The 26,002-nt window shown below is 31.7% G+C and overlaps 1 protein-coding gene across 2 annotated transcripts; it reads left to right on the top strand.

Annotated features, from left to right (window-relative positions):
- The first annotated feature begins 11,038 nt into the window (after nt 1-11,038).
- LOC120073933 lies at nt 11,039-18,039 on the top strand. 2 transcript variants are annotated; one of them, XM_039026854.1, is made up of 4 exons: nt 11,039-11,786; nt 14,152-14,319; nt 16,114-17,115; nt 17,270-17,431. In XM_039026854.1, the coding sequence occupies exons 1-4, from the start codon at nt 11,244-11,246 to the stop codon at nt 17,291-17,293; spliced, it is 1,737 nt and encodes a 578-aa protein (XP_038882782.1). In that variant the 5' UTR covers nt 11,039-11,243; the 3' UTR covers nt 17,294-17,431. The 2 variants fall into 2 exon arrangements, with proteins under 2 accessions (XP_038882782.1, XP_038882781.1); XM_039026853.1 differs by having other exon boundaries at nt 11,040-11,786; nt 16,114-18,039.
- Nucleotides 18,040-26,002: the final 7,963 nt, after the last annotated feature.

The following is a 26,002-nucleotide window of genomic DNA, read 5'->3' as shown; positions in this document are numbered from 1 at the left end:
TCAAAACATCTCAATCGAAGTGGATAGTATAAATTTATGACAATTGAACTATGTTTGTATTAGCTTTAAGATGTTAAAATGAAAGCAATGATAAGTATTTGATATTTAATTAAGAAAAAATATTCTGATTAAATGGAAAATTAACAAAAATAACCCTTCACATTAATATTTGACAAACTCAAGTGGGTGAATTGACATTTAAATCAACTCAATAAATGATTAGCATTTAATTTACATACTAAATGACGCAAATTATTACAAAGTTGAAATTTGATTAACCTCATCGTAGATTTTTTTTTTTTTTTTTTTTTTTTAAAGTTTAAACTTAAAACTCTATTATTTTGAGTATCATTGAATATGAACTCGCGATGTTTTATTATTATTTTTTTGAAAAAAAAAAAAAAAAGAATTTTTATGTTTGTAATCGTAACTTGATTACATTTCATGAACATAATAATATATATTCATTTTGTAAGTTTTTTAATTATTAAAAAAAAAAAGTGAATTTGCTGTATTCTTTACCATTCCAAACAAAAAAAAATTATATCCTTATTTATTACTCGAGGAGATATATCTTAACTAATTCAATTATGTTATGATGGGCATATATTCAAATCTTTACCGCTTTCTCTGTGATTATTGTGGTAGAGTAATTAATTATTTTAAAACAAGTCAACAATTTTAGATGAATGTTACAACTTGGTAGTAAAGAAAAGATATTTGTAATCCGACAATATAACTTTAGAGCAAATATCGATTTATACCCATAAATTTTGAGAGTTGTATCAATTTAAACTAAACTAATAATTGTATAAATGTAATTCCTAAACTTTGATGATTGTATTAATTTAAACCTTAAACTAATAATTGTATCAATTTAAACCCTAAACTTTGGTGATTGTTTCAATTTAAACCCCAAACTAATAATTGTATCAATTTAAACACTAAACTTTGGTGGTTGTATCAATTTAAACACAAAACTAATATAATTGTATCAATTTAAACCTTGAACTTTGGTGTTGTATAAATTTAAATCATGAACTTTCATAAATATATTAAATTACAGTTTCGCCTTTAGATTTCATTTGAAAAGTTTTTTGCAAAACATTTAATTTTTTCAATTAAACTTATAAATTGTTATAAATGAATCAATTTAAATTCTATTATATTTGAATGTCGTCAATACATAAATTCTTATATGTGTGTAGACTTCTACAAATATCGATTCAACAAAATTGACGATTATAACATGAACAGACAATTTCTAAATAAATTTTATTAAGAGTCTAAACTGATATATTTATGAAAGTTCAAAGTTAAAATGGATACAATTATCAAATTAGAGTTTAAATTGATATAACTCAAAAAATTCAGGGATATAAATTGATATTTGTATTGATCAGGGTGGGTTATGTAAGTTAAATTAAATTACAAACATATGTTGAAAAAATTTACTCATTATTATTAAAATTAATTAAACAAATATTAGTTGATATTTGTGTGTGGAAAAGAAATTCAAACACATGACTTTAGTATACACATGTATGATATTCTAACAATTTATATCCTAAATGTAAAAGTAATATAGGGAAAAAAAACAAAATTAAATTAATAGAAAGACCCTATTCCTATATTTTATTTTGTATTGATAATATTGGAAAAGATCATAAGGGTGTGAGAACTTTTTTCTTCAAATTTGTATTTATTTTTCTAATTTACATTCAAATATCAATAATTTATTTTGTTTATCCCAATAGATGAAAGAGAGTGTATATGAAAGATGGGTTGAAAATGGAAATTATTATTATAGTTGATATTATCGTTCTTTTTGATATTATGACTCCTCGATTATTTGTATAATTGTACTTTTAATTGCAAGTTGTTTAATCCCAAAAATGAAAAGACCATAAGTTAAGTAATTTAATTTTTTTTTAAAAAAAATATATACTAGTTGGAAGACACGTGCATCGCATGACTAAAATTTTTTATGAAATAAAATTTTAAGATATAATTTCAATTTGATAGAATATTCATTGAATTAAATTAATAAATCTTTAACATGAAATGAAATAATTAAAATATAAAATTGTGTAATTGGAATAAAATTTGTGAAGTAAAATTGGTAGAGAGTGACATATGAATATAAACTATTTTTATTATGGGGTAGTTCTTTGATGATTACTTTTTGGGAAAAAAATAAATAAAGAATATATTTCATAAGAATTATATACCTCCATTTAATAAAAAATAAGTAAATACATATTTAATCATTTTGACATTGAATAAAGAAATATCTTTTTGTAATCAAAATTAAATGTTTTTTTTCCTATTATATTAGGATCCAATCTATTAAATCATTTTTAAAAAAAAATTATAATAACTAAATCTTCTCATGTTTTAAAGATTTTTTTAACTATTAATGAGATTTATTTTTTTTAGTTTGTTGAAATCTAATTTTGATTATTTTTTTTCAGTATCCAATTAAGATATGAATTTTTGAAAAGATAATTAAAAAAACAACAAAAGTCAAAAACTATGATTATACTAAAATATCTATTTAGAAAAATAAAATTACCTTCATTTTTTAATTTATTTATTCTAAAATATAAAACTTCAAAAATTAATAAATATATAAAACTATAGCAGTAAATAAAGATACAAGAAGAGATAGATGAATCAAATTAAAATACATAATGATTTAGTTGAATTATTGAATTGGAATAAAATTTGTGGAATATAATTGATAAGGGTAGTTCTTTGATGGTTGCTTTTTGGAAGTAAAAGAAGGAAAAAAATAATATAAATATCATCGTAAACAAAATTATTGTTTATATTCATGGAACATAGTTTTATAGTTCTTGTTTTGACCATTTTTTCTTTGATGATATGGACACTGTTTGTGAATTTTATCTCGAAATTTGATAAGTGAAATTGCTTCTTATCATTAAGATCTCAAATCATATTTTTAAAATATATATATATATATATAATAACTAAATATTCTTCCATTATTGTTTTAGTGTTTTGTATTGTTACTCAAAATTAACTTTTTGAATTTATTGATACATGATTTTAACAAATCTTTCTTTGGGTATACTACTAAGTTAAGAATTTTAAAAAAGAAAAGTATAAACAACAATGCCAAAAACAATGATTAGGAAAAAAAACTACCTTCATATTTTAAATATTTTAATTTATTTTTCTTAAAATACAAAACTTTTTTTTAACATGTAAATACAAAAAAAAAAGTATGACTTCAATATTTCTTTAACAAGAAATAAATAATTTTATTATATTAATGAAAATGGCCAATATAACCCAAGTTTGAGCAACTAAATCAAACATTAAGTTTAAAATATCAATCAAATAATGCTCACAAAAAGAACTATGTATACGATAATAATAGAGAAATAAATTTGAAAACTTAAACTTACTAGTTTTAAAAAATCAACAAAAAAAAAAAAAATGTACTAAATCTATAAATGGTGGATTGAACTAAAATATCTACAATGATGGATTTGGAATTGAGAGTGGAAAGAATCTATAATACCCCTAGAAAGAACTATGTGCATACAATAATAAATTGAAAAATTTTAACTTAATAATTTTAAAAACTTAACAAAAAAGACTAACTAAATTTACCAAAGAAGATTGAACTTAAACATCTCTAATAATGGATTTAGAATTGAGAATGAGAAGAATTTGTAATGCTCGTAGAAAGAACTATGTATACAATAATAATAGGGATATAAATTTAGAAATTAGCCTTTACATAGAAAAACAAAGAAATAAAATTTGAATTTGAATTTGAATTTAGATTAGGGATTTCACAAATTATTCAATTTTAAATCACAAAAGGACAATTTACCAAGAAGTTTAGACAATACAAAAGTTTGGAACATGTTGTAAATATGAAGAAATCGAGTGAGTTAACAATATATATCAAACACAATCATAACAAACAATCATATGAAAGGGTGAGAGTAAATAAAATTTGTGATGAGTAGTAACTAACCTAAGAGATGAAAGGGTATAATAAGTAGTAACTAACGTAAGAAATGAGAGAGTAGTAATTAACTAGGAGATGGGAGGGTATAATAGGAATTTACTTAAAATTGAAGAGCAATATGGGAAGATAAAGATTCTCCCATATGCCCCCATTTAATATAGTATAGATATAACTTAGAAAAATAATTTTTAAAAATGATATGTTTTCTCTTAATTTTTTTTTAATTTAAAAGGTCATATACTTTAGTTTGAAAAAGTATTTAAAAAACCTTTTAACTTATTTTTAAAAATTAAGTGACAAAAAAAAAAGATAAAATTTGAAAACTGAGGAACTTAATATATGTATTCTTCAAGATACGAAGACTTATATATATATATATATATATATATTGTTAGACAATACGGGGAGTAAAGCGAACCTCAGACCTCAAAATTAAAAATATAATTCCGTGATAGTTGAGCAATGTTGAACTGTTCAACGCCTACTTTAAATTGACCCATTTTGAGATAAATTGTCAAGGGAGAAAGTTGAAATAGTTTGGTTAAATTAATGATTGTTTTTATAAGATTAATAACCCAATTTATTGAGAGAGTGTATGAAACGTTTATATAACGTTAGTACTTATTATGGTAAAATTAATAACTCTTACTTAAGCGACAGGTTAAAGAGCTCAATGATATGGAGGAAAAATATATAAATTACTAATTTCTTAGTGGAGAAGATATTCTTAAATTACTCGTGGAAATATCTTGAATCTATTATATGATGTTTAATAGAGAAGTGCATTATATAAATTCTCTAATCTTAGATGTACCACTATTTTGTATTCTATAACATTCTCTCTAACTAACTTGTTTTTTTCTTTATCCCATAGATGTAACAAACATCTTTTCCGTTTGTTGATTTTGCAACATTACTGATTGACTCAAAAGCTTAAGCTTATGAGTAAAAATTAATTATATCATCTAACATTCCCCTTCAAATGCATAAGTGGAAATCAATATTAATTGGGGAGGAAAAGAACATCATAGATGTTTGAACACATGATCTTCTTGACCTCTTGCCCTGAACTAAAAAAAAAACTTATAATTAGTCGAGATATATGTGTTAGATGATATAATTAAGAAACATTTTCATAGATAGAAAAAATGTCAAATTATTTACAGAAATAGAAAAAAAACTGATAGACACTTATAGACTTCTATCAATCTTTATCGATGATAGACTTGTATCAGTTTCTATGATTAATAGGTGTTGATAGACTTCTATTACCGTCTATCTATGATAGACATTTATAACAATGTCTATCACAACTATAATTAAATTTTGTTATTTATGTAAATATTTTTCCATATTTTTCTATTTTTCAAAATGCCCTATAATTAAAGCCAAAATGGGTATTCGGTCCAATAAAAAGAAATTATAATTTGATCAAGAATGGCGAACCCAAAAGATATACCATCTTGAGGGGACATGATGAGGATCACACATTGAAAAAAATGAAAGGATCTCACACTCTTTATAAGATAGATGGATTACTCTTTTCATTACCGATTAGTTTTGAGATAAAACTTTATGTTATCTATAATAATGATTGCCAATTGTTTTAGTTGAACAATCTACGTGGTAAAAGTCATCATTTTCAAATATTTATTCAATGTCATCATTTTTATTGGACGCTAAAACTAATCTAAATTCAATATCCATATAGATTATAGAAGTCACTTGAGATTCTTAGCACCCAATTTGATCATATTGCTATTAGTTTAGACGGATTAATTCTTAATAAAGAGGTACGACGTTTTCAAGTTTTCTCACATTCCAATTATTGTGTTGGACTAGGTTAGAATGTTGTCTCGTAAAATTAGTTGAGGTAATATATTGTGTTGAGAAAACTAAATTCACTTAATAAATAAAAAGAAATAAGAATACACTCGATCTAAAAAGTTTATGTCATGCATAAAAATTGTCAGTTTTCTCGTCAGTTTTCTCATTACACTCAAAATTAATAGTAAAGTCAAATATAAACTAATGGAGAGTTTAAAACTAATTTATGATGAAACATGCATCGGAAGAAAACAGGATCATTAAGCATTATAATTCCTTGATTTTTGACATCAAAATAAGTATGTTCATAGAGAATTAAGAGGATTTCAACACATACCTTTAAAGAACCTCTTGAATTTTGATCTTCAGCTGCAATCTCCTTTTTCTTTGGTTGTGAACCACCCCAAGGTCTTCCCTACTATTCTCTTGGAGTCTTAGATTAAGTTGTGAGACTCAAAACAAGCTTGAATTAGGGGAAAATGGAGAGGAGGTCACTAGTTTACCGAGGTTGAAGACCTCAACCTCCAAAATTTCTCTACAAATTCAATCAATTTGCATGGGAGTCTTTCCGCTGAAGCTTATGTGATATATCTTGGAATATCATGCAATCCAGTTGCATTAAATTTTGTCACCTTCAACTCCAATTTTCAGTACTAAGAAATGAATAAGGTGCTTGGTTAGAAAGTGAAAAAAATCCCACTTTTGATGGGGTTTTTCCATTTTCTAATTTTTCATTTTTCTATTAATTTTGAATCCATTTTCAAAATCAAATATCATTTTCAGTTTTTTAATTTTATAATTAAAACTAAAAATTTATTAATTTTACAAAAATTAATTCAAAATTAATTTTTCTAATAAAATTAATAATTAATAATTAATTAAATAATTTAATTAGTTCCAATTAATTTAATATCAAATATTAAATTAATTAATCACCAATTCCACTACCAAGAATCCCTATTCATGAAATTAATATGTAAATCATATTTAAATATTAATCAATTCTCTAATTATGTTTAGTTCCAAAATTAAACGTGTAATTATATCACATATAATTACTAATTCCATTAATTCTAATTTGAACGTTTCAAATCAACTTATCACGCTATTCTAAGGCTTATCCATTTGTGAGCTAGTAGGGGACCTAATGAACCTACAGATCATTGGACTCCAACAATCCGAGATTAATTGGTTAAATTTTTTACATCAAATTAACCCTCATTCGTTAACTACTGGGTCATTCCACTAAAATCCAATAGTTGCTAGATATATTGTGTCCACTTGATAACCATGATTAGTAAGTTAACCCTTCACAAGTTGTTTGTAATAACAGTTGGGTCAAAAGGCCGTTTTACCCCGAGATTACCTCTTGTTACTTAAGTCTCGCTAATTCTCTAATGAACAATTAGTTTCCGATCACAAAAGCGAGTCCCTCTCGGGCCAATGAGAGGGTGGGGCCCCTTGTTCAAAACCATGATTAGTAAGTTAACCCTTCACAAGTTGTAATAACGGTTGGGTCAAAATGCCGTTTTACCCCTAGATTACCTCTTGTTACTTAAGTCCCACCGATCCTCTAATGAACAATTAGTTTGTGATCCGATCACAAAAGCGAGTCCCTCTCGGACCAATGAGAAAGTGGGGCCCCTTGTTCAAAACCTAGAGTTAGCACTTAAGGAAACAACCTCTCTACTATCCCTAAAAGCGAGTAGGAGTGAATTTCGTCTTGCACCATATTTTTCCAGCTATCTACTCGGTCTTACCCCTAAAATGGGAAGCTTATTGAGCCGGTGCTGTTGAGCCAACCCTCACCTATACAAATCTAAGGATAATCCTAAATAAACAGGAGTTCATAGTTAGCTCAGGATTAAGGTTAAGTTATCTAGGTTATTGTTTTGAAATAGTCAGTCTTAAACAGTAAACAACGTTATAAAGTAAGAGTGACTGATTTCTTGGTCCGATCTTGCACAAGACGCCCTCACTCCTCATGTCACTACATTTACGAATCAGGATCACTTCGTCTGTAGCACTTTATAACTTTTTATAACAACTACAGAGTGGACCGCATCTGATAGTGTTACTAAAATAAGGCACCCAACCTTATTCATATACTATAGATCATTTAGACTATTTACTCGAACCTGATCCACTCTTATGTCTCCACATAAATTTCGAGTACTCATGTAATAGTCATGAATCTTTTAGTTTATTGGATTTGTTTCTAAAACGGCTTATTCATATATTCAACAACTACTTTATCAATTTACAGAATGAGTTTATCGTTTATAAACCACGAGTTTTAGAACATAAAACCCAACAACAATGTTTGATAATAAAAAAAAATTATATTTATTTCTTAAAATTACTTTACAACGGTTTTAATCTTTACTAGGAAAATATTTGAAATCTAGCCAAATTTCAAAAATAAAAACAAGTTCTTGAAGGGCTCTTTTCCCCTTCAAAACTTGGCTTTCATTTTGAAATCACTAATTCAAATAAGAAAATTCATATTAAAAGTAATGTTATAAACTCTAATGTTAAAAACCTAAATGTACATTAGAGGTTGATTTTGGGAGAGTTAGAAGTGATTTTGAGACATTATTAACCATTTTTTGTGCTTGGTAAATCAAATTGTGATTAAATCTATTAAAAGCACTTTTAGAGAATCACGCAGTGTATAAAATCAATCTCCTACTAGCTTTAAATTTTTGTGAAATAAAAATTTATTTTTTAAAAACTAAATTTTAATTATATTCTTTAAAATTAAGATTTATCTTATATATCCAATACCTTTCCCACGTAACCAAAATCTATCACCTCATTCATTTTTGTAAATCATGCCATATTGATTTTTTTTAAAAAAAAAATGTTATAACATTTTCCATTAATATTACTAATTATCACTTCAAAATTAAAGTACAAAAATCGATAATTCGAGGAGCACGTACTCCTGATCCCTATATGACTCCGTCCATCCTAAGATAGTAAATTATGGATAAAATGTAAATCAGTTCCCTCAAGAGTCAAAGTCTCAACCAATAGTGTAATATTAGAGCAATAAAAACAATGATTTTTTTTTTCTTGTCTTTTGCACAAAAAGAGAAGAACTCATTACAACTGGTAAGTTTGTGCCACATGGGCTACAATGTAATGTTATCATTTTTTAGCTTCTCAAGTAATCAAGGAGAATTTAAAAAAGATATAAAAATGTATGACCCATCACAACAAAAACAACTCATGACTCACATAGATACAATTTAGTTAAGATCAAACTAGATAGAATGTGTTAACATTAAGAACCAATTTAAATATAACTTAGTAGATAAATACACAAATTAAATTATGATGGTTTGATTCTTACATCTCCGTATAATTTTTTTTTAAAAAAAAAACTTAACATTTTGGTCTCTTCGTGTTTGGAGTAGGACAACAATTTAGTTGAAAGCCAACGAGAATCATGGAGGCTGCTTAATGGTATCATCAGAAAGTCTCTTTTGATTAGATAAATTAATTATTCAATTCCTTCAATTGCATAATTGTAAGAATACTTTAAAAGTAAACGTTATATTACAAATAATATATATAATATATATATATATATTTATATATATAATATATATATATATAATATATATAATAGAAATTAAAAACTGAGCTAAAAAATGTTGTGTCACAAATATTAGAATGAAGATTCGAACCTAAAACTCGTTAAAAGCGAAAAGGATAGACTACATTATTTAGGTTTCCAATAAAAATTATTTGTAAAAGATTAAAATGGATTGAAGTGTAACAAGTTGGAGCTAAATTAGTTAATACATTTAGTCCCTTCTGCGATAAAAAAATTCTTTTACCCATCAAAATGTTGTTAGAATTAAACTAATATAATAATTAATTTAACCATTCACAATATCCCTCGTTTTAAAAGAGAAACATATCCTTAAAAGACTTTTAAACATGCGTATGAATGTCTCTAATAGTTTAAGAGTCTAAAATGACAATTTTTTCACACCTTTTCTCTTGGGTTCACTTTTAATTAAATTTGGTAAATGAATGGGATTGTGAAATCTATTTAATTTTATACTTTTAAAAGTTTTAAATATATAGATTCCTAATTAACTTTTATAGTTGTGTTTGTAGTCTCATTATACTTTGAAACGTTTTGATAATTTTAGATCATTTCTCACGTTATGCCTAAATCTATTAACATTTAACCTTTATGTAATTCATTATGTATTGAAGAATCATGCTAAAAGTTATCCTTACTAAGATCCTTAAAATTGTATATGATTAATTCGAGGGTCATATTAACTGTGAGGACATGCACGAAATAAAATTTAAACATTTAAACCTTCATTAAAACTCTTTGAAAGTATAAATATTTAATACTCACAATTTGCAAGGTTTATGGACCAAATTCAAAATACATTTGAATATAGTTTTGGTCCCTACTTTTGACTTTGGCTCATACTTTCAATATATCGAATTAGATGATCTCTATACTCTCAACAACTTTTTTTTTTTTTTCATTTCAATCATTTGGGTCACTCTACTTTTAAAAAATGACTATTTTGATCTCTTTATCTTTTTATTGGTTAAATTATAAATTTGGTCCATATAGTTTAGAGAAAATTAGAGTTTAATTCCTATAGTTCTAAAAGTTAGAATCTAGTTCTTATGGTTTGATAAAGAAAAAAAACTCATCAATAGTCTAGGATTATTTATGAGAATTTTATCAAACCATATAGAATAAATTCGATTTATAAATCATAGGAACTGAATTCTAACTTTTTTTCAAAATAGGACAAAATTTGCAATTTTTTTTTTTTTTTTTTGTTTAATCTCTTGTCCTTTGATCAAATTTTATCATGATACTTGTACTTCATTTACTAAATTTCGAAAAATATAACCATATAAATTTGTAATAAAATAGTTCTATTATATATAAAAATTTTAAAAAATAAGACCAAAGTGGTCACTTTTTAAAGGACATTTTGAATTTAAAAACTATAATCAGTATAAATCAAAAGTACATATAAAGATCAAAACAAATATCATAAAGATACATTGATTAAAATAAACTAAAAAGTATAGAGACGAGAATGACATTTAAATATAAGTTTATTATTATGATTATTATTATTTTTAAAGGAAGGGTAAATATATTATATTCCAATCCCATTATTCTCCCAACATTTAGTTATAAAATCTATGCTAAGTGTGTATTCCACTGTCCCATTGTGCTACCAAACATTTTGCCTTATATATTAAATTCAAGTTAAAATTTTGTCACAAACCAAATCTCTTTTCCTTTTTACAGACCTAAAGCTTTTGTTAAGTTCTTCCTTTTCTCTCCTTCTTTCTCTTTCTTTCTTCCTCTTTTATATACTATATACATACAAACCCCTAATAAATGGCGGTCGTGGCGGCGACGGCGATTGTGTGGCGAATGCGCCTAGGCTTAGCTTTACGAGCGGCTTTGGCATGTGCCATAGTCGGTGTCGTCACGATTTTCGGGCCGGCGCCGGTCAGACGGTTACTGGCGTTCTCGGCTTTCTCTTATGTCACCACTATTTCCATTGTACTTTCCGACGCGGTATCGGTCGGTGATGCCGTCAGGGGTGTGTGGCACGTGATGTGGGCGGTAGTGTCGGTGGTGGTCTTGTCTGTGCCGTGCTTGTGGCTGATCGGACCGGGACGATTCACCGGTGCGGCATCGGCGGCGTTGGCGGTGATTGTCAGTGCGTTTGTGGTGGCGCTGCCGGAGCGGACCCACTTGCTGACGAAGCGAATTGCCTTTGGACAGCTGGTGATCGTGTACGTTGGGACAGTGATTCACGGCGGTCAGATCAGTTTTGTTATGCACCCAATTCGGGTTGCGTCCAGTACGGCTGCCGGAGCTCTCGCCGCCGTCGCCGCCATGATGCTTCCCTTCCCACGCCTCGCCTTCTTCCAGGTAAAATCAAGGTCCAGAAATAATTTTCATAGATACGACCAAAATTTTTGTTAAAATAAAATCTTGATTTTATAAATATATAATCTTTCTTCCTCCGATAACTTGATCCTACTTACAATAAAATATTTTTAAATGTTTTTTATATTTAAAAACCCCTTTTTTACTTTTTTTTTTAATATTTATTGTTTTATTTTATTTTTTAGTTATATTCCTTCCTAATTTAAGAGGAAAAAATCCATTCCAACCACACATTAAAAATAATAATAAAAAAAATCCTCAAAGATATTTTAAAAAAGAATTGTCACATGACAAACTATAATTAGACAAAAAAAAATGAACTACATAAAAATGAATGACTCAAGATGTCTATAAGTATTTTTCATATTTAAAAGACAAATTCTTTGAATACAACGTTAAAAAAGTTCAAACATCTTTTCATAATTGTGATGTAATATTCTAAAAGAATTAAAAGTAATAACCTTTTTTTATAGATATTTTTATGAAAAACTGTTTTAAATGAAAAATCTGTTGAAAATATTTATAAATATAGTAAAATGTCACAATTTATCAGATATCTATTAATGACTATTCGTGTTTATCAGTGATAGATGATAATGACATTTTGCTATATTTATAAATATTTTTTTTGTTCATTTTTCTGTATTTAAAAATAACCCCATTTTTATTACACCAAAACTCAAATACTAACCGGAGTATATTTGAAATACTTAAAACCAAGAAGCAAATTGGAAAAAGAAATATTAGTAATTATAAGGGGCCTTTCTAAATATATTTTTAAAAAAATTGGGAATTTTCAATTTATATAATCAATCAAACATTATGAAATCAGAGATCACTATAAAGAGTGATCTAATTAATTTAATTGTATGGCATAATTATTCTCTTAACCACAATAATACTCAAATCTCCATATGAACAAAAGAATTAATTGAATTTTATTTTATTTTTAGTTTAAAGTAAAAAAAAAAAAAAAAAAAGACAATTATTCACTCTACTAAGTTTATGTCAAATCAACGAATGTTTGTCTACATGTATATATATATTGAAGGGCAACACACATTCTCAAAATTCATACTTATAAATGAACCATTAATGAAACTTTTGAAAAAAATAGATAAAATGATTTTAGCAAAACGTTGAATATTTGGATAAAATATTGCCAAAGTAAGTATAGGTAAGAGGTAATAATTGGCATAAGCTTATTTCCTGTTAGCCATAATCTCCAGTTTGATCTTCATACTCCATTGATTGTACTAAAAAAAATAAAAGGAAAATTACCTTTTAAGTCCCTAAGTTTTGAAGAATGTGTGTTTGGTCATTAAATTTTAAAAATATATTTTTTTTAGTCCCCAGGTTTATAAAAATAGACTCATTTGGTTCCTAAGTTTTCAAAATATACCTTTTTAGTCATTGAGTTTTTTAAAATAGGTTTATAAGGTCCTTGAAGTATTTTTTTTGTTTGATTTTTTTAAAAATAATTATGTGATATTTAAAATTAGAAAAGATAGTTTTAGAGAGGATGTAATTTTTTTAAAAAAATATATATATTTTTCTAATTTAGAATGTCACATAATTATTTAAAATAATAATATAAAGTTATTTGAGAGACTTTTTAAAAACTCAAGGACTAAAAAAACACATTTTGAAAATTCAGGGATCAAATGTGTCTATTCTTATAAACCTATGACTAAAAATGTACATTTTTAAAATTCAGAGACCAAAAATATATATTCTTTAAAACTTGAGAACTAAAAAAGTAATTTTTCCAAAATAAAATTATACATCAATCTATGTAGTTTATTATAAAATTCATATAGAATTATATACTAGGCCCACTAACTTTTTTGTTAGTACAATTAAAGTAGAGGGATTTGAACATAAACCTGATAATTATCATCCCGTGATTTAAACTTTAGAAAAGAGTTTCTGTTTAAATAATTTTCTTTTAGAAAAATCTATATAAAAAATTACATTGACAACAAAATAAATATTTTGGTTATTTTATAATTGCTGTAAAAATATATCTTTGGTATTTATTCTCACAAAACGTCATTCTCTCAGAATATATGTGGCCTACCAATTGTATAATTGCAAAGAACATGGACAAATTAAGGTGTTCAAATTTTTTATCATCTAAATACAAATTTCAGCCATTAAGATATTTCTTCACATATGAAAATAAGATACGAACCTCTGACTTCAATGAAAAGAACTGATGCATCAATAGATGATGATTATAGATCGAAATTATTAATTTTTGACGTGGAAATAAAATGAGAATATTTTTTGTAAAAAAAAAAGGAATATATTATGAATGATATTATTTTGGTGCATGTGGGTGCAGATAAGGAAACTGAGTAGGGGTTATTGTGAGAATGGTTGCGAGAGAATTGGGGCAATGGTGGAAGGGGTGGGTGCGAAGAGCAAAGCAGAGGCAATTGCATTGATGGTTGAAGCCAAGTCTCTATCAACAAATGGAACAAAGCTTCTTCAAAGTATCAAAGCCAATATGGTATGATCACTTCACCTTTTTCATTTTTTAAATCAACAACGAAGGAGCTTTAATTAGGTTTAAATGCGTCTCGTTTCGTTTTATTTTTAATCTTATATTTTTAACTTTTTATTTTAGTATCTAAAAAAGATGAAGTTAAAAGTACATAGACAAAATGAAAAAGATTAAAAGCTCATGGATAAATGTAGTATTTAAGATCCTGTTTAGTAACCATTTCGTTTTTTTTTAAAAAAAAAAAAAATTAAATCTATTTCTTCTCTATTTCTTATATTGATTTGTATTTTTCTTAAAAAAATATATAATAAATGAAGAAATTTGGAGGTAGAAGTGGTATGTTTAATTTTAAAAAATAAAAATAAAAAATTAAATGATTATCAAACGAAGGCTAAATAATTGTTTTATAAAAACAAAGAGGAAATTAAATTTCAAATTTAATTGAGGGAAAGGTTTGATCATCCATCCATTATTGTTAAAAAAGTTAATGCAGTTAGACTCATAAATGAGGATTATTTGTCAAGAACATTTTTAAATATAAAAGATATTTGAAAATATTTTACATTTTATAGCAAAAAGTTCCAAAAGTACTGTACTTTTGGAACTTTTTATTAGAAAATATAAATATTTTTAAAATTTTTATATTTATAAGAATTTCCTTATTTGTCATGGTAAGTAACTAAATAATATAGAGAGGATAAAATAGATAGTAATATATATATATATAATGACATATAAAGTAAAATTTAAATTGATACTTTTGATCTACCTATAGTTACAACCAAATTATATAATGTCAAACAATTAATATTACATTAAGGAAGGTTAGTTAGTACCGGTAGAAATTTACTCTTAAATATTTTTTTAAAAAAGAAAATTATGCTTAAAACTTTATTTTGTTTGTTGGTTTATCTTTATGTATTTTCCTTTTCTTTTGACGTACATATTTTATACATGAAATAAAATACATCTATTTTTTGTTCAGGTTGGTAAATTACATTTAAGTTTGATTATAAAAAATAGATTGTATTTTATTTCATCGATACTATTATACATATAAATGATATCTCTTAACAAAAGGTGAATAATTTTAACCTTCAACAAACGCGAAAATAAAAAAAAAACTTTCATTAATATAAATAATGTTACTGATTAACATTGAAATATGAATTTATAACTGCCTAAAGAAAATAAAAATCTCCCAGCCTTATAATTACAAATTTAGTCCTCAAACTTCTAGCTTCGCTCTTATTTGGTCCATAAATCTTAATAGATAATTGTTTTTTCAATTTTTTTTACTACAATAATAATTTAGCGATAAAAAAATTCAAAACTCGACCTCATGATTATGACCAAGAGTTTCTATATAACTTAAGCGACACAATAAAAGCTTTTTCTATCCCAATCTGTAAGATAAATAAAATTCTTTTTTTCTTCAACTCCGCTCATATAAACCGATACCCAGAACTTCCATTAACAAAAAAATGGAAAAGATTCAAAACTCGACCTCATGATATGAGTTGATTCTAAAATTTTGAAAATCACTTTTTATAGTTTAAAATCATTCTTAAGTATGTTTTTAATTATTTAAAACCAATTTCGATGATATCAATATTATATTCATAAAGTTAAATATTAAATTAATTTTCTCACAATAAAACATATTTTGATTTTTTTCATAGAAGTGATCTTAAAAATTTTAAAAATAAATCACCCCTAACTTATAAGTTATTACGTAATTTTTCCATAATTTGGAAGTTTAGAGAGTTCGAATCATAACCATTGTTCTTGTGAACACAGAGAGGAATGATTTGGGAGAGACGACAGATGGGCTTCGACATTGAAGAAAAGATGGAAGAAATTGAAGTTGCAATGAGAGGAATGGAAGCCGCGTTAACTTCCCCTTCAATGGCCTTCGGAGCAATGGATGAACAACTCTGCAATTTCCTCAACAATCTCAAAACCAAAGCCATCTTAAAGCTACAGCAATTCAAGATCTCCGTTCCTTCTACTTCCACAACCGCGCCGGAGACAAAGCCCACCTTCTCAATCCCTCTGCCTCTCAACATTTCTCCCATTACTCCTCAGATTCTGCCCACTTCCTTCTTCTTGCGTTGTATGGAAATCCTTCTGTACGACTCAACTGCCTCCGCCGCCGGCCGGAATCTCATCTCCGAGGTGGAAATCGGTCGGAGAGCCAATGGGGAAGAAGCAACCCAGTCGAGAGACCATCCTACTAAAGAAACTCGTTGGGGCATTTTGTCGAACATGTTGCCTACAAACCAGAGTTTGCGTTTTGCGTTGAAGTGCTCGATTACATTGGGGCTTGCTGTGTTTCTGGGTCTGACTTATACAAAGCCAAATGGGTATTGGTCAGGATTGACGGTTGCCATCAGCTTTGCAACTGAGAGACAAGCCATATTTACTGTTGCAAATGTTCGAGCTCAAGGGACGGCAATTGGGTCAATCTATGGCGTTTTATGCTGTTTCATTTTAAAGAAATATGAGTATTTATGGCTCTTACCTCTTCTCCCTTGGGTTGTTTTTACCAGCTTTCTTGTTCATAGTAGAATGTATGGTCAATCTGGTGGGATTGCATCAGCATTAGGCGCATTGCTAGTTCTTGGGAGGAAGAATTATGGCATTCCATCTGAGTTTGCAAATGCTAGAATCACAGAAGCTTGCATTGGATTGCTCTGTTTTCTAACAGTGGAGATTGTATTCAACCCAACAAGAGCAGCAACTTTGGCAAAAACAGAATTCTCAACAAGTTTGGTGGCCATTCAAGATTTCATCAAAAGGGTAATCCTCATTCCCCAAAAAAACTTGAATGAAACTTCTAATTTCATTTCATTGATAGAATACCACAAAATTCTGAAATCCCATGTTAGTCAATTAGAAAAATTCATTGTTGAAGCTGGGTTTGAGCCTAATTTCTGGTTCACACCTTTCCAAGGTGGCTGCTATGAGAAACTTCTGAAATCCCTCCAGAAAACAGTGGATATCTTACAGATTATGCTGCATGAAATGAAGTTTCTGTCTCTAGAACTCAATAGGTCTGGGCTTGTTGTGAAGGAACTCCATGATAGTTTAAGTGAAGACATGGAAGCTTTCAGCAAAAAAGTTGGATGCTCTCTGGAGTTCATGGATAAGGTAAGCCTAATAAAGTCCTTAAAAGAATTGCAGAACAAAAACTGGAACCAATGTTCTGAAATGGAGATGGGGAAGAAGGCTTCAAATGATGGATGCAAAGCTTTTGCTTTAAGTGAAGAAGATGTTGAGAAAATTGTGGGTTCTTTCTGCCAACGTGCAAATGAAATACTGAGCAAAGCTTACACAAATGATGAAGTTGAGGGAAATCTGAAAGGCCAAATGACATTATGTTTGAGTTCCATTGGGTTTTGTATGGAATGTTTGATGAGAGAAACAATGGTGATGGAGAAAGAAGTGCATCAGCTTCTGAAACTGGAGAATCCATCCATTCATATAAATTTGCAAGAACTTTCAACAAAAGTAAATGCTTACTGTACAAAATAAACTAACTAGAAATTCAAATCCATAGTGAGATATTTATAAAGATACACTGAGTTTGCTTTGCAGTAATCAGGCAAAGTTTATGGTCTGACTGATGCAAAAGCTTGACATACTTGATACTTCTCTGTGTTCTAAGTTCAAATAAAGTATTTAAATGCCTTGATTATTTTTTAAATCAAAAGGCAAGCAACATGTTATATGTAATGTATCTTGATTGGTGCATAAGTTTTCTTTATTGCAATAATTGTATTATTAACGAAGAAAAAATTCCAAAGTCTCATGATTACACTTAGCTTTTGGTCCACTAATCTTTATTAGGAGCAACTTGCACTACGGCTAGTAGTAATGCCAGCATGTGCAAAGCCATGCACACTTAAATTTACAATATCTTTATTTTTTTAAAAAAAACATTTTTTTCCAGTTTTGTGGCAAATAGGACTATGAACCTTACCAAGTTTCTACGAGTCTCTGAAGAATTTTGTGTTTAGCAGGGGTTGGTTTTGAGTTTTAGAAAGTGTCTAATACGTTTTTAAACTTTTGTTTTTGTATTCAACAGATCTTTAGACTTTGAATTTTTATTTCTCGGAATCCTTGCGACCTAGGCAACATGTGGTGCTTTAGACTAGCCTCATTTGGTTTAAAGATAATAATCCCAGACATTCACTCATTACCTATCTTGTTGTTTGAAATCGATGTGTGATGGTATTAATAGGTGGTGTTTTGATATCCGTAGTGAATGTGTTATGTGCTTTGAAGGAGTTGAGTCTCGAGATAATTTATTCTTTGGGCCAGACTATTTGGGGGACATGCTCTTGTGTCACTTTAGTGTAGCAATCAGTTGGGAGTAAGATATGACAAGCCGCCTGGTGTGCGGTTATTTATCATATTTGACATGAGCGTAATATGTGTGTCCATGAAGCTACCTTGCGTCCATTCTAGGTGGTCAGTCAGGTTGTTCAGTTCAAGTTTTTTCTTTGCTACTCAAAGTGGTTTGAGGCTTTGATTGATGAGACTGCAGAGGTTTTTCTCTTTGGGACCTCTTCTCTTAAGTTGTGTGTGTTTGATTTTCTTTATTATTCTTTTCTTTTGGTTGTGGTTTGTTTGTGCCTTGACTTCACAGTGATAACCAATTCTCTTTTTAGCTTAACATTTAATTCTCTTTTTAGCTATCCAATACTTTAAAAAAATAATAATATAAAATATTTAATAAAAAAATATATTTTTAAATAAGAATCTCAGTTCTTCAAAATTTCATCAATATTGATTAGAGATTTAACTTGGATGCAATTTTTACCCCAACTTTAGGACTAACTCCTTAATTTAGGCCATTCTTAATTAAAGTAAAAATATTTAATAAAAAAATGTTCTTTAGGCAAATAGGGACCAACAATACACCCACCACAACCAATCACACCTAAACCCTAACCAAGAAGGAAAAAAGCATTATATGGGAAAAGACTTCTTTCCATATCAAAGAACATACTTGGGAGGAGAACAAAGATGCAATGTTATGAGTAGATTTGTTCTCCCCTTGAAGGATATAATAAAACTACATCGTTTCCAACAAAAAGAATATTCTTAACGATGATCCCAATTTCTTTTTTTTTTTAAATAGACAATATTATTATACAACAACAAGAGGGATCTCACAGCCTGGGATCAAGGTACCATAGTAAACAAAGCACCTACATAACAACGGACAGACGGAACAAGTATAACAACCCAATACCAGCATAACCGATAAAAAGTGATACGAACAAACCAACCAGAAACAAAAAGTAATCATAACAAAAAATCCCCAAACCGAGGACAACCCAAGAACCATAGTAGCAAAAGACAACAAAAAACAAGTAAGCTAGAGAAGGTTATGAAGATCAATCCGCCAAGAGACAGCACGCGCATAGACCATAGAGACGATAAGCTGTAACAAAGTAGACGCCATTCTCGGATGCCCGCCATGCAACCGACGATTCCTCTCCTGCCAAATATAATAAATTGACGCACACTAGAAAACTCGAAATAACTTACTCCGAACATGCTTACTAGACCCCACCCGATACACCTAGCTCAACTCCACATCCCACTCAGAAACCCGATGAGACGAACCTAACAGAAGCAACATACCCTCCCAAACCTCATCCCAAACACACAGTCAAAAAATAAATGATTTCGAGACTCCACCCCATCGAAAGCAGACAGACAGCATCCACCGTTCGATCTTACCTCCTCAACCAATCTCGATTACCTATCTATCCTTCACTGCCAGCAGGGCACAAAAAGAATGTCTCGGAATATTACCCCTAAACCAAACTAGATGAGCCCAGGACACTCTAGGACACCTCAGACGCAAACTCTCCCAAGCACTAGCAATGGTGAACTGACTATTACCACTCGATACCAGAACCCAACAATCCTCCCCACTCACCCTCGGCTCCACATCCTCAACCAGGCCCACAATTCAAGAAGTTCCCAAGAAATCGAAAGCCAATGTCAACAACCATCAATAGATAAAAAATCCGATAGTCTAGCCTTATGACGACTGGTAACATCATTAATCACGTGATCCCCATAAATCTCGAAAATGGACCCCACAGGTAGCCACAGGTATTACCAAACAAAACATCTCCTCTCATTACCAATCTACATACTGACAAATGACTTAAGCCTATTACGACAGCATAAAATCACCTCAAACACCAGGACCGCCCTATCTCAGTACGAATCGCCCAACGAACAACCTTGAAGCACATACTCCTCCGTCCATGCAACCCACAGGGAACCAGACTGCACCAATAATAACCAGAACAATTTTAAAATAGCCGCTACATTCCAGGAAGAAGTATGATGGATACCCAAACCCCCTTCAACTTTCGGCAAACAAACCTCATTCCAAGCAACACGCACCCCCCCTCCTCACCATCAATCCGCCCTCTCCACAAGTAAGCCCGTGAAATACGATCAACCTCATGGGCAACAGAACCAGGCAACACAAACACACTAAACCAATATACCTGGAAGCTCTGCAACACCGACCAGACCAACTACAAATGACCTGCAAAGGAAAGGGATCTCACAGCCCAACTTCTAACCCGAGTAGTAATCTTCTAAATCAAAGGGGCACAATCCATAGCCTTCAACCTACCCGACAACAAAGGAAGCCTAAGATAACGAACAGACAAATACCCAAGAACAAACCCCATACTCTTAGCCAACTCCCTAGCCACATCACAAGAAACACCAGCAACAAACATAGAGCTTCACATAGCCACCAACTCAGATAACTCTGCAAACAGACTCAACACCTGATTAAAAAACTCAACGAACCATGATCAGCTGCACAAAAAAATCATGAAGTCATTAGCAAACGATAAGTGAGTCAACCTCACCTTTTTACACCTATGATGAAACACAAAAGAGGGCGGAGGGTTATTCAACATACGAGATAAGACCTCCATAACCATCACAAACAGGAACGGGGACAAAAGATCCCTCTGCCTTAACCCTTTCCTACCAGGAAAGTACCCCTCAAGAGATCCATTAATCATCATAGAGAAAAAAAGGGATGTAACACAAGCACGAATCCAACTCACAAACTTCAAAGGAGTACCAATGGCCAAAAGAACACCAAACAAAAAGTCCCAATTAATAGAGTCATAGGCCTTCTGAAGGTCCACCTTCAGCACACAATGAGGTTTACCCCTATTAAGCTAATACCCCCCAACAAGCTCTTGGCACAATAAAATATTATCAGTGATACACCGCCCCTATACAAACGCCGATTGGTTCCCACTGATAAGCCAAGGCAAACACCCACGAAGTCTGTCAGCATTAGAAATACATTTATCACCACATTACAGCAAGCAATAGGGCGAAAATCCACCATACGATCAGCACTAGGACATTTAGGAATTAGGGTAAGAGTCGTGGCGTTTACCCCATAGGAAAGATAATACATAACAAAGAAATGGCGCAGAGCCGTGCAAAAATCCTCCCCAACCACACTCCAAACAGATTTATAGAATTCCACATGATAACCATCTAGGCCAGGAGCTTTCCTCGATTTCATAGAAAACAGGGCATTACGTACCTCCTCCCTAGTAACAGGACTGCACATGTCCCTAAGACACTCATCAGGCCACTGAAACTGTACGATTTCATCAATTTGGGTCATAAGGTCCTATACCCCAACTTCTACATCCCCAAACTCCCATTAAAGTATTTAACAGCCATATCTACCACTCTGCTATGAGACGACTGACAAATCTCATGAGAATCATTCATCGAGAATAAATCATTTCTAACCAACCGCGCCCAAACTGACCGATGAAAGAACAACGTGTTTTGATTTCTCAGCTCCAACCATTGAACATGAGACTTTTGACGAAGTGAAGCCTCCTCCAATCTCGCTAACCTTCAAAACTCCTCAGTCGTCGAGATAGCCTCACCAATCAAAAACTCAGAAGATGGGTCACGCTCCACGGTAGCCTGAGCGAACTCCATCCTACCTCTGGTCTCCCACATCAAACATCTCAAACCCTCAATATGCTTACCAAAAGTAGAACGAAACACCGATTTTAAGGTCTAAATTCCTCGTCAAACTAACAAAAGGGACACTTCAGGATGTGTCTTCTAAATAGAGGCAACGACAGCCATGAAATCAGAAGAATCGACCCAATGATTAAAATACTAAAACGTAGGTACCAGACGAGCAACACAACCATCAATGGAAACCAAAATGGGGCTATGATCAGAAATCCCTCACGGCTTCACTCTAACCCTAGTATGAGGACCATGATCAGTCCATAACTCATTCATTAGGGACCTATCTAAGCAACGCAAAATACCAGCTCCCTTAACCTTACACGTCCACATAAACCAGTTCCCCTGAACACCCAATTACACTAGATCAGCCTCAAGAATAGCCCTATCAAACTCCTCCATCTCCCCCTACAGGGATTACCCTCAAAACCCTCCAAAGGATTACAAATATCATTAAAGTCAACCATAACCACCCTTCTAATTTGCCAATCAAAGCAAATATCAACCAACGATCTCCAAAGAGCACGCCTCTCGGACACAATAATAGAGGTATAAACAACAGCCACATTCACAGCATCAGTAGAACTCATCGCTCTGAGACACCCTACGATGCACTGATCATCAATAATCTCAGGAGATAAGTCATACAGATTCTTCTTCCACATCACCCAAATGCGCCCTACACCTCTCGGGCTATAGCTACACATACAGCTCCAAGAGTCTCCAAATCTGCCAAACATAAAGTCAAAATTCTCCACACGCACCCTAGTCTCAAGTAGACAACAAAAGCTTACAGATGAAGAATAAAGAAAATTCGCCACCATCCTACATTTAACAGGTTCATTCAAACCCCTTACATTCCAGAGCACCAGATCATGATAATGACAAAAAACCTTTACTACCACCCCCCACAAGCATTTTACCTGTACTCCCACCAGACATACCCATAACACGCAGTGGATCAGGGTCAGATTGCACTATAGCCAGTGCAAGAGAATCATCCCCCTCTTCCCTTAGAATATCAAATCGATTATGTTCAACGACATGCTTAACAAAACCTATAATTCCGGGGGACCCCCAAACATTTCTACCAGTACCTAGGGAACCAACCGTCTGCTCTCGACGATTTACCAGAGTGAACTCATTACCACCACCCTCACCTCTACCCAACCAAGGTGATTGCACATCATAAACATTTGTACCACCCTCATGAATGGCACCTCCATCTCCCCCTGGTGTGTAAAGACATCCTCTTTAACACTTACCTCCCCAGCACATCGCTCACTAGCCACCACAATACTCAAATCATAATCATTCACCACGCTCTGCTTTACACACAACTCAGGGGTATGCCCAAAAGAACCACAACAACCACACTTACGAGGTTTCCACTCATAGGTTATAGGGACTATGAATTCCTGACCTTGCATTCTAACAGTAACTATTGGAGGTAACAGCAAGGCGCCATCGAGTTCCACACAAACTCTAACATACGATAGACGACGCCTATCCCTAGTAGCAGCATCAAGAGTTACAGGTTTTCCTACTGCACTAGTAATTACTGCCAAACCTCTAGCTGTCCACATCTCCAAAGGAACCCTTGCTAATTTAATCCAAATTGGCACAGAATAAAAAACAAAGGTTTCTAGAACAATACCTGGAGACCATTGCCGAAGTAAGATTGGCTTGCCACACAGATGCCACGACCTATTTGCTAACACCTAATCACACGACTCCATTTTGAGGAATTTAAAAATAATCAGTCCATTCTTCAACACCGTAATAGAGGGCATCTTCACACGACCCCAAGTTCTCTGAATAAGCCAAGAGATCATTGAGAAGGGAAGCCTTGCATCCACAAACTGCCCAACCAACGAAGTTTCCTACATACTAATACCATCAGACAATACCTCTTCACATGGTTCCACAACAACCCTGTCATTCTCAACCACCGGAGGAGTGAATTCCAAATTATGTTTCAAATTGGTCCCAAAAAGAGCATTCCACGATTTTTTCCCTCCTTACGGCCTACAACCCCAGCCCCCTCACACAAAATCTCACCCCCAAATCCAGGCCTACCACTCTTCAGCCCATCAAGCCCTTTAGCGCCCCCCCTGTCAACGACATCCGGCCCAGGAACCACAGGCCCAGAAAACGTAACCCCACCCACTCGATCCAAACTCTGCCCCGAACCGACCACACACTCCACCTGGCTACCACTACCCAACTACCCCCGCCCAACTCGTTCGGCTTCTGGGCCTTTAAAAGCCCACCACAACCTGAAGCCTATCTCCACCCAGGTGCTGAACCCAACCCTAGACTAGATCGGTAGCCTGGTTCATCGGATCTAAGTCAACTTCGTCCATCTTCAACCTTTTGACAGCGGCCACCGATGAGACTCCACTACCGCAACCCTAAACCATACTCCAGGATTCTGCACCACTCTCATTCCCACCATCAGCAACTAAAGCCTCTTGCCTACCTGAACGCTCCCTAGGACCAGAGCCTCTTTCTTCACACAAGTTTAGGACAGAATTCACTTTCAAGTCACCATCAATATCAATTTCACTAGATACCATTGATTTAAATTTTAAGTCAACTATCTCCGATTTGAGCACTTGGTATGGTTGGCGAGTTGGTCGAGTAGCATTTTTGTCTTTTAAACGCAACGGAGAGCATTTTCTCACCATTGAAACAAACCCCCCTTAAAGATATTTTCGCATAACACGGACAGCAGACGAACCAACCTCTCCTCGAAATTGCCTGACGAAGTCAACCCTACAGAGAGAAGCACATAGCTTCATGCACACCTCAAGATTTTCTCTAATTATTATTCATGGTCCCAATTTCAGCAAAAGAAAATTTCTTCCTATTCAAAAGCTTGATACGATCTTGTGCATCACATTCAACTTTAATAAGAGGGTCGTTACTAGAACACTCTTTTTCAATGAAAAATAAACCCTCCAACAGAGTTTCTGCTTCCAGCAAACTGACATTGCCACATATTTGGACGAACTTGCAACTGCCTAAAATCACCTGATCCTCATGATTATGAACCAGCCAACCAATCCCACCTATATCACCCACTGACAACCAAGTTGCATCTGTATTCAATTTCAATTACTAGCTATTGATGGAGTCCACTTAGAAGGATGGTTGAGCGTAGGAGGAGAGCTCATGGGGGTATGACCTGAACTGATGCGAACGGTCTAGGCATCAAATTATAAATTAAATTTTATTTAATAATTTTGATGTAATTTTAGCATTTTTAAATTTTATTCTTTTTATGACATTTTATTATGGATAATTTAGTCTTTTTATGTTGCATTAGCATTTTTATTAGAAGGCTATTTAAGCCTTGCTATTAGGTTCGTTTAATCAAATTACAATTAATTGAGTTTTAGCCTTTGTGTTTGTTTTCAAGGTTATAGAGAGTTTCTTGAATTTGCAATTCATTTTAGTTGTATGCCAAGAACATTCAAGTGGAATTGATCATTTGCTCTTACTAAGATATTTGATCTCAAGGCAATCAATGTATAACATAATCGTTAGGTTTGAAATCATATTGATTTGAGGGTTTTAGTGATTGAGAATTAGGGGTTCTTCATCCTAAAGG

This window comes from Benincasa hispida, chromosome 3, assembly GCF_009727055.1.
Source record: "Benincasa hispida cultivar B227 chromosome 3, ASM972705v1, whole genome shotgun sequence".
In the NCBI taxonomy this organism is placed as follows: domain Eukaryota; kingdom Viridiplantae; phylum Streptophyta; class Magnoliopsida; order Cucurbitales; family Cucurbitaceae; genus Benincasa; species Benincasa hispida.
This window is presented reverse-complemented; position numbering and strand designations above follow the sequence as displayed.